The sequence below is a fragment of the Pezoporus wallicus genome, unplaced genomic scaffold (assembly GCF_028554395.1).
Source record: "Pezoporus wallicus isolate ANWC-B61680 ecotype Strahan unplaced genomic scaffold, APGP_CSIRO_Pwel_v1 contig_6789, whole genome shotgun sequence".
Classification (NCBI taxonomy): Eukaryota; Metazoa; Chordata; class Aves; order Psittaciformes; family Psittacidae; genus Pezoporus; species Pezoporus wallicus.
Window position 1 is genome coordinate 825,058 of NW_026637361.1, and position 14,093 is coordinate 839,150.

The 14,093-nt window shown below is 38.4% G+C and overlaps 1 protein-coding gene across 15 annotated transcripts in view; it reads left to right on the forward strand.

Annotated features, from left to right (window-relative positions):
• AFG2A (AFG2 AAA ATPase homolog A) overlaps positions 1 to 14,093 on the forward strand; it is a 227,132-nt gene that overhangs the window by 64,710 nt on the left and 148,329 nt on the right. For 2 of the 15 annotated variants that reach the window (XM_057405174.1, XM_057405176.1), the window contains one exon: positions 1,659 to 1,707. The exons of 11 other annotated variants lie outside the window; for them this stretch is intronic. In XM_057405174.1, coding sequence (XP_057261157.1) covers positions 1,659 to 1,694 — 36 coding nt within the window. In that variant the 3' untranslated portion in view covers positions 1,695 to 1,707. Of the gene's footprint in view, positions 1 to 1,658; positions 1,708 to 13,000; positions 13,142 to 14,093 lie in introns of those variants that run through there. 2 more of the 15 variants (XM_057405171.1, XM_057405173.1) reach the window with 2 other exon arrangements.

Consider the following 14,093-nt stretch of genomic DNA (forward strand, 5'->3'; position numbering starts at 1 on the left):
ATTTATTTTGCTTTTTAAAACCTTCTTCCTCACTTTGTTCCTCTTTCCCCTTCTCTTCTTTCACCTGCAAGTTTTGCTGTTCCTTAATTAAGCTCCATTGGTTTTAGTGTATTAACCACTGTGTTTGAATTCAGCTTATTTAATTTAAAAACCACATGGATACTACTGGGTTGTCTGTTCTGCTTACGCAAACAAAATAAAGCAAAACTGCAACCTATATTCTTTGTAGTAATTGCCAAGTGTGAAATAAAACTTCCTTCCCCTCTGGTTCATTTGGATTTGGAGGAGTCTTTTGGGCAGAGAAATAAGAGAGATTCATCAAGTTGATCTGACCCCCAAAATTACAGTGTAGTTATGGGACAACCTTAAATTAAAATGGCTTGTTTTGATGAAAATAAAAACCCCATGATATAGCCATTTGGCAGAATCGGTAAAGAAACTTTTAATTTCTTGCCTGTAGCAAAAGTAAATAATATTTCCTTTTTAAAAACATCAAAGTTCTGTCTTTCTGAAGGCTTATGGAAGAAATTCACGTATTTAGGTTTGCAGTTTTAAAAGTTAAAAGGAATAGGAAGGAATCTTGCATATTTATTCATTATTGTCTGGAAGTGTGTATGTGCTGTTATAAAGCAGGTGATGCTACAAGCATATTTAGCAGTCAGATGCAGTGGCACAAAATTAGCTCACTACCATGTGATAAATTTTCTTATTTACATAGCTGTTTATTTGTGATTTTCGTTTTGGTCAGGTACATTTTGCTAAAGGTTCTTTCTGTGTTACAGCTTTGACTTGGTGAGATTTCAGTTTATCCCAAATATGGTGTAGGACTGTAGAGGTACAAATCACATATCCCGTCAGTCATGTGCTAAGTTTCCACCCCTCACCGTTTTGATCAAAGATCATAAAACACAATAGGTTAGAAGGGGCTCCTGGGGATCTTCTGGTCCAGGCTCCTGCTTGAGCAGGGCCAGCTTCAGTGCTAGGTGAGGTTGCTCAAGGCTGGTGCAGCAGGGTTTTGAGATTCTCCAAGGATAGAGATCTCACAGCCTCTTAGCATCTGCTGTGCTGTTTGACCATCTTCACCAGGAAGATATTTTCCTTGCAGTTAGCAGCCTAGCTCTGTGTCTTCTCAAACCATCCCACTGCTCCCTGCTCCTTTAGGTACATTAATGCAGATAGGGTTGGTCATGGATTTTTGAAGGAGAGCATCGGGGTTTTTGTCATGGTATGATTTTTTCCCCCTCTTGTCCCTAGTACTCAGGTGGGACCCCCCCCCAACTGACTTGCGCCTGAAAGAAGGCTTATGCTGAGTGCTTTAGGATTCTGGAGGAGGAAATGTAAATATCTTGCTTTTCAGTCTGCTCTGCATTGGATTTGGCTCAAGGGCGAGCAGTCGAGTGTCCCTCGGCCTCGCAGTGATACATTGTGAGGGAAGTCCTGGACAGGGAAGGGTGGTATCTCTCTGGCTGTCATTTCTCAGCGTTGCTTCTGTGCAGTTTTCATCCAGATTTGGAAGACAAGGCACAAGATTGGGTGCTTTAGAAGGAGGTGATGCTGGTACTGCTTCATAAAGTATTTTATGACAGTTGAATAAATTAGTACTAAGTAAACACTAGTTAGAGTGAAATCTTTTTACATTCTTAATTTTGCACTGCTAGGTTACTGGAGATGGAGTCTGTCCTTGGGACTGGTAGAGATAACTAACAAGTAAGTTGGTAAACTGCTTTCCCTGCCTGGTACTGTATTACTGAGATCAGTTTTCATTTGCAGGTGGGCTTTGTAGGTGTCATGACAATAGAACAGGTGGGAAAGTGTTTCAGAAGAGGAATCAAAGTACATAAACACAATCGCCATGTCTCTTTATGCTGCTGAATTATTAGTTTTTTACTTTAAATGCTGAAATCACTCTCTGCTAGTCAAAGGGCACTCCTCATGTTCTTGTAAAGCCCTGGGATTAAGAACAGAAAGTGAGATTTTGTGGGTCTCCTCAGTCAGCCAGCACCTACAGTAGTTACAACATTTTGCCCAGGTGCAAGTGTGGGTCTTTGAAATAACAGGAGATGTGGAATTTCTTTTGAAGACAAGATTGTCCTCAAGCATATAATAAATTTTCAGGAAATAAAGCTTTAGGGAAAAATGATATCAAACTACATGCCATTGGAAAGAGGATCTGATATTCTAACATAGTTTCACAATCTTGGCACCATCGTATTTTCCATCAGTTGTTTTTCTCTGGTATGTGTTTGGGTTTCTACCCTTAATCTTGTTGAATTTGCAACTCTGACTAGGACAAAGAGGTGCTCTGGAACGTAGCTGTTTCTCAAAGGACTAATTTTGCCTTTGTTAATATCAAATGTATACACTTTTGGGTGATTAAGAGCTTATCAATTTTATTAAAAAAACAAACCAAAAACCAGAGAGAGAGCAAAAGTGTGACAACTTTTGAATCACTTAATTCATTCTTTTCACCTTCCAAACTGAAATGACTGCATAGACACAGATGATGAGCATAGCTGATTACTGGCCGAGACTTCCAAGCTGATGATTTGATGCTGGATTGTACAGTGAACCCGTAGTCCCTAAAGAGCCTGAGCACTCTGTTTGAATGCAGAGGTAGTTTCTGTGTTCAGGTACATATGTATGAAGTTTCTCTTTAAGTCCAGAACTTGTTTTTAAGATTCACCTGAATTCCTGTCTCTCCCTTCCCCTGCCTCCTTCCTCACTGATGAAAACTTTGTTTTCTCATGAGTACAGCAAATATTTCCAGGTGTGCAAAAGTGATTTTTGTTTCCAACTATTTGATTGTCAGAGTGTGGAGAGCTGAGTAGTAAATCAGCCTTAAGGCTGCTATGGTTTTAAAAACCAAAATCTTAGTGGTGACAGCTGAAGAGCACAGTGACTTTTTCACTCAAGATTTATTACTTGCCTGAAAAGAAGGGTTGGAGGGAAAACTTGCTGGGCTGCATATTTTCTTCTTTGACAGATAGACTATAGAGCCAGGATAAGTTGGCTTCATTTTGTCTGTGAAAACATACATCCAAACAATGTATGTAAAAATATAATAGCTTTACTTCAAATAGAACAGAAAAGTAAATATGCCTGCTCCTATCCTGTATAAGGGAAAGCGTTCCTTACATTGACTCAGTCATATATTTTAGCATCACTAATACCATAAACTTTTCTGCGACACATACCAGAAAACTTTTGAAGGTATCAAAGCTTATTTGTTTCATTAGGAAAAGTACAGATACGGGATGGTAAAGGCAGAGGGCCAAAGTTTGTTCTTACTCATACCTCCTAGACTCACCAAGTCTGGATGAGGAACGCAGGGTGTCAGAAAGCCTCCAGGTTATTAGCAAAGTGGAAAATTCAAAAGGTATTGATGTTTGCTATGTAAATACCACCCCTCAGTTCAATGAGTCTGTAACTTTGACACCAGGTGGGGTCTTTGTTTTACTTTTTCAACAGTAACATGGAAATGACACTGTATTTGTGAGCTAACCTGGGAACATAGAGTAGAACCATAGAATCATTAAAGCTGGAAAAGACCTTTGAGATCATCGAGTCCAACTGCTAAGCCAGCACTGCCAAGTTCACCACTAAACCATGTCACTAAGCGCCACATCTACACACCTTTTAAATACCTCCAGGAATGGTCATACGGGATTAAAATGAACCAAGCTTCTAAAAATGGGGTGCATTTGAGCAGTATGTGAGGACTGGGTATTAATTCATACGTGTTGGGTTGGGTCAACTCTGTTTTTCACGACAAAGCAAACAACTTAATCTAGAGAAGTAACACTGATTTTATGGCTGAGTTTCATGTACCCATACAGATTTTAACTGCTAAAACTTTTGTGCATGCTTATAAAGGTACAGGTTTTCACATCCTACTAGAGAACAGTCTACATGATGATAAACCATTCCTTCTAAATCCTTCCAGTTCACTCTTCCCACTTTGTGTCACTGTTTGGATTGTGCAGGGGAGGAGTACAGCTGAGTAACCCTCCAGAGACATGTGGCTTGGCTATGTTCCTGTAGAAGCATCCTCAGGAGCTGTCAGGGCCTTGGTAGTTTGCAATTGGGGATACTGGGTTTCACAGCAGATAAGCAAAGCTCAGCAAGGCATTTTTCACAGTCAAGTGTGTTGGATGGCATGCATCTTATTATATTTAATAAGCCTCATTAGGCTACTGATAACAGCTAAGGAAGAGATGTTCCAAAAAGTTTTAAATATTTATGGAAGTGATGCTGAAAAAGATGTTAGTATAGTACTGTGAGATACAGAAGCTAGAGGAACAGCCGAAATTATGGTACTTGGGCTGTAGCCACGGACACACTCAGGGCTTGCTTTGCAGTTGGTCTTCTGCCCAGCTTTCCTCTTTGTGGATGCAAAATGCACAGTATGTATGGAGTTTATTGTGTATACTATATTGAAAGAGCATTATAGAGAATGTTGTTTGAGCACACATGAGTTAAGAACTGTCATAGGTACGATTGTGTGTATAATCTTAATTAATTCTTCTTTGTGCATATGCATCAGAGTGCAATCTTTATGTACATTAATTAAAGTGGTATTCATTGTGCATGATTAATTGAATTGCATTAATTTAGAAAATTATTTTTACAAGTCATTATGATTGCCTCTGGTTACTTTAATGCCAAATTTACTTTGGAGGGCTTTGATTTACACTGTTTAAAATCAGATGAGCAATTTCTGGGGGGAGCGTTCAGATTCCATTGTTCGGTGTCATATTGAGATCTTTGTGGTTATCAGCAGTACTGCACTCTCTAGGTCTGCCACAGAAAACATGCTTGCTTGAAATAGGTGATAAATTGACAAAGTTATTGATAATATATTGATAAATTCTTTTGCTGTTCTCTGTGGGGTGTAATGTGAAAGAATGGTAATGGGTAGATAAATTACTTTTTCAGTGGTAATGTTTCTTCCAACATTCCATAAACATAACTCCTTCCTTATATTCTTTCTTTGGTATTTCTCCATATTCAGTTTGCCTGCTCTCTCTTTATGCAGTATTCTCTTGGTCTGTATTTCCTGCGTCTACTGACTTCATGATCTTCAGCAAACTGTTAATCTAATCTCAGTATGATTCTTGATTCTAGTCATTTTGCTTAGTTGATATCTTTATTTCCCTCTGCTTGTGCTTCTCATTGAATGTATTCCTGCCCAGCCAGAATCCCCCAGTCCTCTTTTTCCTCCCAGGTTTCCACATGTAGATTTCTTTCTTAATGAGTATCAGTTTTGCCCCAGTGTCCACCTTGGCTTTCAGTTTGTTCACTTCTCATATCAAACTTTTTTTCTCGTGGAGTCAGTTCTGGTGTTCTTCGTCTGCTCCTCCTGCTTGACTTGATTCATGTAGCTCCAGTAAGGGGAGAAGTAATTTTCCTGCTCTCATTTTGAGATCCTGGATCCATCATGACCTGAAGAATCCTGAAGCCTTGGTAAGGATCTGTCTTTGAGTGGTCAAAAGTTGGAAAATGTATCTGCAGAATGTCAACAAACCTCACAAAGCTATTTCAAATTGAGATGTTTCGAGTCTTTCTAATGTGGTCAGGTCTCAGCACCTCCCTTCAAAGGTTAGGGTGAAATAATTTTATTTTTATTAATTTTTAAAAATTGTAAATAAAGTAACGTTTTCCCCTGTCTCTTTCTCATGCAAGAGTTGAAATGTTTTGACTGGAATTTTATAAAAAAATCAGTTGAAGGCAGCCAGCCAGCTTGGAAAGGACAAGAAGTTCAAAGCTCAGAATAGCATGAGGTACTAAATGCATGATCTTAGAATGTAGAATGTTGACTGACTTTTATAGTAGGTGTTGATACTTCTCTCTCCCCTAGTAAGGTGGAAGCCATTTCAGTAAAAATGGAAGCCATGGTGAAATAGAAAGCCCAGCATTGTATATATAACTGATTTAGTATCAGCCATACTGGAGTGCAGCCTGGGAGGTTGAAGTGGCCAGCGTACAATTTCATTGTTTAATGGAATGCTTTAAGGCGGTGATGGTTTCAGGTTTAGGTTTAGAAAACCTCTGAGCTTTATAATGAGCAAGTTGGAGTATGATCAAGCTTTATATATTAGTAAAGAACTCTGAAGAGATGTTGAATTTGGGGATTAGTTGATACACACTTGTTTCTCAGTAAGGATATTAATAATCTTTTGCTTAAGGTTCTTTCTGAATATTAGATGCTATCATTAGTCCTTTCAGTTGATTAGGACTATTTTTTTTTTGTTTATGAAACCTGTGTGGGGAGAAGGAAAAATAGGACATCATAGGCAGAATTTCTGATTGATTTTTCTTTTGCGTTGAAGGAGATCAGGCTTTACATCATCAATGACGAAAGCTGGATGTCTTGCACATGTGATGTACTTGCTGTGTAAGGATAAGTGAAAATACCATTTATGTGCAGTACATATAACAACAAAAGATAATAGCTTCGTTCAGGAAAAACAGGTTCCTTCTTAAGATTTTAATTATTTAAAAAAGTTCTTAACATTCAAGCGAAATGAAGGTAGTACTATTATAATAAGAGAAAAAGGAACCACCCGGGATCACTGATTCATAATACGTCATTTTCATAAGGTAGGTGGAAGGAGTGCAATGCCTGGGCTATATAAACATCTCTTGTGAACAGTGGAAACTTGGTGGATGACTATTTAGGTCACTGGAGTACCTCAGGGTTGCATGTGCCAATGTAATTTAATAACAAAAGCTTGTTTGAAGCTTTGTATGATTTGATGTATGTACAGTTGTAAGAGTTGGCTCAGGATCTCAACAGTTTGCTAGATTTTTGGAATAACCTAGAAAAACGTGTGTATTATGAGGTATTTGAAATTGATTGAGAGAGAAGGGTCTGAAAGTCAAATGAGTATTTTGATTGGGTGGTGCCAGGGAATGGCTGGTAGGACTCAACAGTTCTGGAAAACTGGTGACTGCTGCCTTTGGGGGTTATGTTCTTACTTTGTTGAAGAATTTAATTAATCAGGGTGTAGTTACTTCTTTGTTTTAAATGTGTGGCCCTCTGTGGCAAATTAAGCTTTGTGCTGCAGAGAAGCATATACCACATGTACGGCTTTTAATGCCAAATCATCCTTTGTGCCCCCATTCCACACATCTCTGTTCTCTGTTTCTGGCAAAGCAGCTGGTTCTTAAAACAACTGATACGCAAACCTGAATCTTTCTCTGCTTCACACCCTTCTACCTTTCTATGAGTTATATAATCTTTTCTTAAAAAAAAAAAAAACAAAAAAAAAGACTAACAGTAGAGAGAAAAAACCTTCTGAATGACTGGAGTCAGTGAACAAGGTGCAGAATGAAAGGAGAGCCACTGTGCCTTAAGCAGAAAATGTCTTGTGCCTTTGATCATCCTTTCTGTCCTTCTCTGAACCTTTTCCAGATCTGTTATATCCTTTCTGAGAGAAAGGGACCAGGACTGCTTACATTATCCAAAATGTGGCTGCAACATGGGTTTGTATGGTGCATAATGTTTCTTTCTGGTTTGGTCTTTACTCTTTTATTAGTGGTTCTGAATTTTTAACACTTGGTTTGCTTATATTTGATCACTGTGAATAGCTGAGGTAAAGTGTTCATCACTGTCTATTAAAACTAGAAGTGGTAATGATTCATCTTGCAGCCCATCCGTTTATATATGAAGGAAAGATTGAATTTCCCAATTTTCCATGTTCATTGCTTTGCATTTACTTATATTGAATATTATCCAATTGCTAAGTCTCCTGAGAGTCTTGGACAGTTCTTTACCCTTAGTCTTCATTCTTGTTAATTTGAATAACTATAATCAGGAATGATGGCTCCTGTATTATGTAATTCCTGTGGTATTAAACCTCATAAAGGAGATGCAAAGTAGATGAGATGAAGGGGTCTGTAATGTGTCACGATAGAGAGGTAGCACAGGAAAAGTCCTTACCCTGCCAATACATGCTGTTATCTATAGACAGATCCTGACAAGCACAGTTGGACTCTCACTGAAAACAGAGGAATGAGAGATAAAGCATCACACAGTATAATGAGATTAAGACAGTTTGAATTCCTTTGTACACAGGTTCTGTGGAAGTCTGGCATTGGTTTTGCTATGTCTTGTCAGAAATGAGCATGATAGGTGAGCTACAGGTCCTGATGTTGATACATTTGGAATTAAGTACTGTGAAGGGGGGAAAAAAACACCAAACCAAAACACAATAAAAAGCACAGATTAGTTTCCAGCAGGCTAAGAAATACATTGTTTTGAACAAAGCATGCCTTTCTGTTAGAGCTCTTGCACACTAGCCAGCATTTATTCAAAATAAGCAAAACAAAATTATAAAACCCAAGTCTTTTAAAGAGAAAAAATATTCTAAAAGAAAGCTGTCTGTGCACCACAGTGTACCTTGTTGTGTGGAGAACATGAGCATGCCCGTCTTTTCATAATGAGAAAATAGTAAAGCAGGTAGTCATTGAGAGAAACTAGCTGGTATGCAAAAAGCAATCTGTGAGGAGGACTAAGTCTTCACAACAGCAACACACGCAGAAAAATGCTGAATACCAACCAGTCTGGGGAAAACACATGCCTGACAGTGATATACAGAAAACAGAGGTTATCACAGGGTTGGGTCTTGCAATGGAGAGTGTGTACTTGAGATTGCAGATAGCTTAGCTGTGTTTTAGAAGTTGTTTTTCTTAGCAGTGAATATTTTTTGCAGAAGTCACTGAGCGAGAAGAGGCAGTGTTAGCCAGTTTGCAAGGCAAGTCTTATTCCATTACTTCACAAGGAGGCACGTGAGATATGTAAGCAAGAACACACACCAGGGTGTGTGTGTTCATCAGTCAACATATGAGGTGTGTGTAATTGGCAACCACACATCTTGGAACATGTTACTGCACCTATAAAATGGCCATTTACATTAGTTTTATTAAGGTATGTAAGTGCTAGCTTACAAAATTCTAATTTTTTTTAAATGAAATTGGAACACCAATCTTCTGTGCATTTAATGATGAAGTGCGTTAGTCTTTAAATGCCTGTTTTAGTGCTTAAGTACCATTTTGATCTGATATCTGAACTTCTCTGTTGTCTTCATGCACTAATGATGCCATTTGAGTGTGTGTGAGAAAATCTATAGCTGGCTTCATCTGTGCTCCTCAGAACTTCCCTGCCTGTATTTAGAAACAGTGCATTTCCCAGGGGAACTAGAGTGCAAACTTTATTCTTCACTCAGAAACATTGGCTGCAGAGGATATTGTTTTGGTTCTGTGCAACTGAAATCGAGATAAGCAGTTCATTTCTTAAATGAAAGGTATGTCTTAGCTAGATCAGCAGTACTGGCATGTGGTAAATAATGCACTTACATTGTTTGGAAAATAACTAATGGGTTTTTATTGTCTTGCTCGTGTGCATTTTGCTATCAGAATGTAGACATGCCACATGAACCGGAAGTGTTTTATGCTATTGCTTCAACTGCCTCCTCTCCAGAAAAAGTGTTGTCAATGAATGGAAGAGCGCAAAGAATTGGAAATAGGTTATGCTCTTCACTGCAGTTTATTGCTAGCGTTGTGCCTTTAGAAGTTTGGCACCTTCTTCTTGAAGACGTATATATCCTTTGTGCATGAAGAACAAAAATGTTTGTAGTAGTGATGGGAACAAAGTAAACCATCTGTAGTTGCTGTAGGCACTGTAAGTGAGATGCTGTTCTGTCACTGCTTCTCAAGAAAATTGTTGATTTAACATTCACAGAGGACAAAATTCTTCCCTCTTCTATGACTGTGAAACCCCACTACATCTGAAGAGATTTCAAAGTTCTGACTGAAGGGAAAGTTCTGTGTTTCCTCTTTCTCAGTTACTTTCAGTTCTTGTGGTCAGAGCAAGAAAAGGAAAAAGCCACCACTGAAGGTCCTAGATTGTTTGCAGGATTTCTACAAGATCATTTAGTTTTGTAAAGAATAGGAATTGGTTCTGTTTTGGTTTTTCATGTGAAAATAGTGTATGTTTCACAGAAAATGCCACATCACAAATAAAGAAACTGTTTAAACAGACACATTTTCACAACAAAGGCATATTTTGATGTGATCTGCCAGCAGGGCTGTGACAGAACACAAATAATGTAAGTTCTTGGAAAGAAAAAATATGAATTGGAGCCTTTAACCGTCTGTGACACCAAATATATTTTAAAATAAATTATTTTAATTAGTACTCTTCTTAGAGAATAGAAGTTGTGGTTTGCTTCAGAACCTCCAGGATTTGTGTACCTGGTGTGCCACCTGAAGTTCTGGGCTTTTAGAAAAACCCAAACTCATTATTCAGATATCAGCCTGTTTTTTTTTTGTGTCTGGTTGTGTAGGTTTGGGTTTGGTTATGTTTTCCTTTTTTGGTTGGTTGGGTTTTTTTGTGTGTTTTTGTGGGGTTATTTTTTGGTGGTAGGATTTCCATGGGTTTAGTTACCTTTATAACTGTTTTCTTTTCACCATAAGCTACTGTATTCTGTGAACTGTTTTCTCTCTCCTTTGATTCCAACACTTGAATCATTTATGCATAAGCTTTGCTTTAAAGATAAGCATTTGTTTGAATGTTTTGAGAACTGGAACTTTAGGTACTAGGAAAAAAGTGACTAAAGTAAGTGTCTGATTAGCCAGAAATACACCATGGAATACAAACTGGGCTGAAACAGTCATTGTTTTGGCAAGTCTGAACCCTTTGAGTTTTAACAGTCTTCTTATTAAAATATATTTATATAATATGTTTAAGTAATAGCTTATTTAGGTATAATCATTTGATTCCTCTCCTGCCACCCATTTTTCTCATATAACAAAGGAATGAAAGAACTACAGCTTTGCTAAATGAAAAATTAAAAAGGCAGGTGGGATATAAGAGCTCTCCCACCTCATTAAAAATTAGGGAGAGAGTGAAAATAAGCAAGGTATTTTCACAGCCAGATGGTTGTGGTGCCCTGAGATTATGACTTTTTGTACACGCACAGTTTGCTCAGTCACTTAACTGCAGACACTTGGATAAGCTGAAGCTATTCTTACATGCAAGAGGAGAATAAATTTCTTATTGCTTCAATTTGAGATGAGATATGCATCTAAATCGTGCGTTGTACTCATAAAAGCGTTCTTGGTTAGGAAAAAATCCCTACAAGTCTTGTCCTCATGCACAGTGTGGTCTTTTGCAAAGTGGCTGGTAGGTATAACTGTATTCATGCCTTGATTCCATCATTTCAGCATCAGCAATCAAATCAGCCCTTTGCAAAGTATTTGCTATCTTGAAGGAAAGAAACCAGCAAACTATGAGGGTCTTGAAAGTGAGTTTGGTTTCTTTCATGTATGTATGTGTGTGTTTCATTGGGATACAATGAAACGAAGACTTTACATAATATCAAAAATTTGTGTGGCAAATGGGATTGTTGTGATGTTCTGCCTTGCAGAAGAAAATAAAGGTAGTCTATCACTATTTTATATTTTCCTTATTTTTTTAGTAGTTGCTTCAGCTATGTTTCTCTTTAAGGAGTAGCTGTTGTACCTAATTCTCTGTTTCTTCATATCACAATGGTCCTGTGTGTTAAATACGTTTGTTTCAATAGTCATCTTATTAGTCATCTTACATTTTCTGTGTTTATCTGAAAGTTAGCTGAAGGATGCTAATTATCAAGACATCTGGTGTAATTTGATTTATTTAAACATAAATACCTGTTATCTCTAATTTGGTCTCAGGAAGTGGAATAAGAAACTGGTCATTTTGAAAGCTTTGTGCACATGTTTTTAAATGGCTCTTCAGGTTGCCAAAACATGGGGTCAGCAGATGGCAGTCAAACCAAAGTTCAGTCTGTTAGCTTGCATGAAGATTTCAAAATATCCTGCCTGTAGGAGAAAGTGGAGAGAGAGAGACTGTGTGACTGTGAGAGAGTTGTGTCAGAAGAGATGTTCTTACACATTTGTAAATAGATATCTGTTTGTCAGACCCTAGGAAAGAGAAGTTTTGATTTCTGCCTGTCTGGAATTTGCATGTGGTTTTTGTTTCAGGGCTTTGTACTTTGGAAGCTCTTGATTGTTTTTTTTTGTTTTTATTTTTTCTTTTTCACTACAGCTGTGAATATTTTGAAAAGAGCAAACTAAGATGAGGTTTTCTCACTTACAGTCTAAAATCTGTCTAGTGGCTGAAGACTATTCAGTATTATATGGCATTTTTATTTCCATCCTCTTCTAAATAGTTGTGGCACTTGCACACCAGTACAGATGCATTTGAGTAGTTGCTAAAGTAGTTTCCTGAAAGTGTGCATTCTGTATGACATAGTTGTTACAATGCTTAGCTAGTAAAAGCATGAGAACTGAAGGGAGTTGCAGAGTGCAAAATATCATTAAGCATTTATGGAGCTATTATTTTATTATATTTTCATGTTTTTGTTTTTCACTTTCAAACACATCATCAATCTTAAACCCCTCTTTTTTTTCTCATTTCACCCCTCATTTTCTCATTTATATTGCAAATTCTGTCCTCTGTTGTGTTCTGTCTGCTATTAGGAAGGGAGGGGAAAAAAACCCAAACCAAAACAAGAAAACAGAAAACCTTGTGGGAAAAATTCTCAAAGGTTTTATCATGAGTCAGTATTTTCAGTTCACATCTCCCTTTCCCCTAAAGGGATTAACACTGCTTATTAATTGATGAGCACAGCTTATACTAAGCATTATTTAACATATACTGGTGGTATTACTGTACTTCCTGTTTTGTATTCACAATAATAGGTTTCTGAAAAGTTGCCTTTGTATAAATACCTCACTGACATTTTAGGCAAGTATATTCATGTCTTGGACTAAGCACGAAAGAGTAATGTGTTGGAACACTGCTAAAGAAGGAAATCTCTTTATGTTTCATAAATGATACCCCTAAAGCCTTTTATGTTTTTAAATGACAGCTATGCATTTGTTTTGTTTCTTTACTTCTTGTTATTCTGGCTTAAATTGGCTCTAATAAGCCACAAAGGGAAAACTGTCGTTTCAGCAAGGAATCTTCTTTATGACAGCTGTCCTTTGCAAGCAAGCCTGAAATACTGTCATATGGAAAAGCAAATCTGCAGCATGTATCAGAATGTGTTAAAAGAAAGTGAAAGCTTCAGAATAAATTGGAGCTATTAATGCAAGTACTAATTTCCTTGTATATCTATTAGTCCCATTTAAAGTCGCTTGCAAAGAGTAAGGGAGGGGACCTAAGGAGTAAGGGTTTTCACCAGACTTCATGGCTAAGGTTTGTCTGTAGTGGTTATGGAGCTGCAAAGTTCTTATGATTGTAGAATCATAGAACAGTTAGGGTTGGAAAGTACCTTAAGATCATCAAGCTCCAACCCCCCTGCCACGGGCAGGAACACCTCACAGTAAACCATGTTACTGAAAGCTCTGTCCAAGCTGGCCTTGAACACCGCCAGGGATGGAGCATTCACAACTTCCCTGGGCAACCTATTCCAGTGCCTCATCACCCTTACAGTAAAGAACTTCCTCCGTATATCCAGTCTAAACTTCCCCTGTTTTAAGTTTGAACCCATTACCCTTTGTCCTATCATTACAGTCCCTAATGAAGAGATCCTCCCAAGCATCTTTATAGGCCCCCTTCAGATACTGGAAGGCTGCTATGAGGTCTCCACGCAGCCTTCTCTTCTCCAGGCTGAACAGCCCCAACTCTCTCAGCCTGTCTTCATATGGGAGGTGCTCCAGTCCCCTGATCATCCTCGTGGCCCTCCTCTGGACTTGTTCCAACAGTTCCATGTCCTTTTTATGTTGAGACACCAGAACTGCACACAATACTCCAGGTGAGGTCTCACAAGAGCAGAATAGAGGGGCAGGATCACCTCCTTCAACCTGCTGGTCACGCTCCTTTTGATGCAGCCTAAGATACGGTTGGCTTTCTGGGCTGTGAGTGCACACTGCCAGCTCATGTTCATTTTCTCATCGACCAGCACCCCCAAGTCCTTCTCTGCAGGGCTGCTCTGAATCTCTTCTCTGCCCAACCTGTAGCTGTGCCTGGGATTGCTCTGACCCAGGTGTAGGACCTTGCACTTGGCATGGTTCATAAGGTTGGCATCAGCCCACCTTACAAGCAT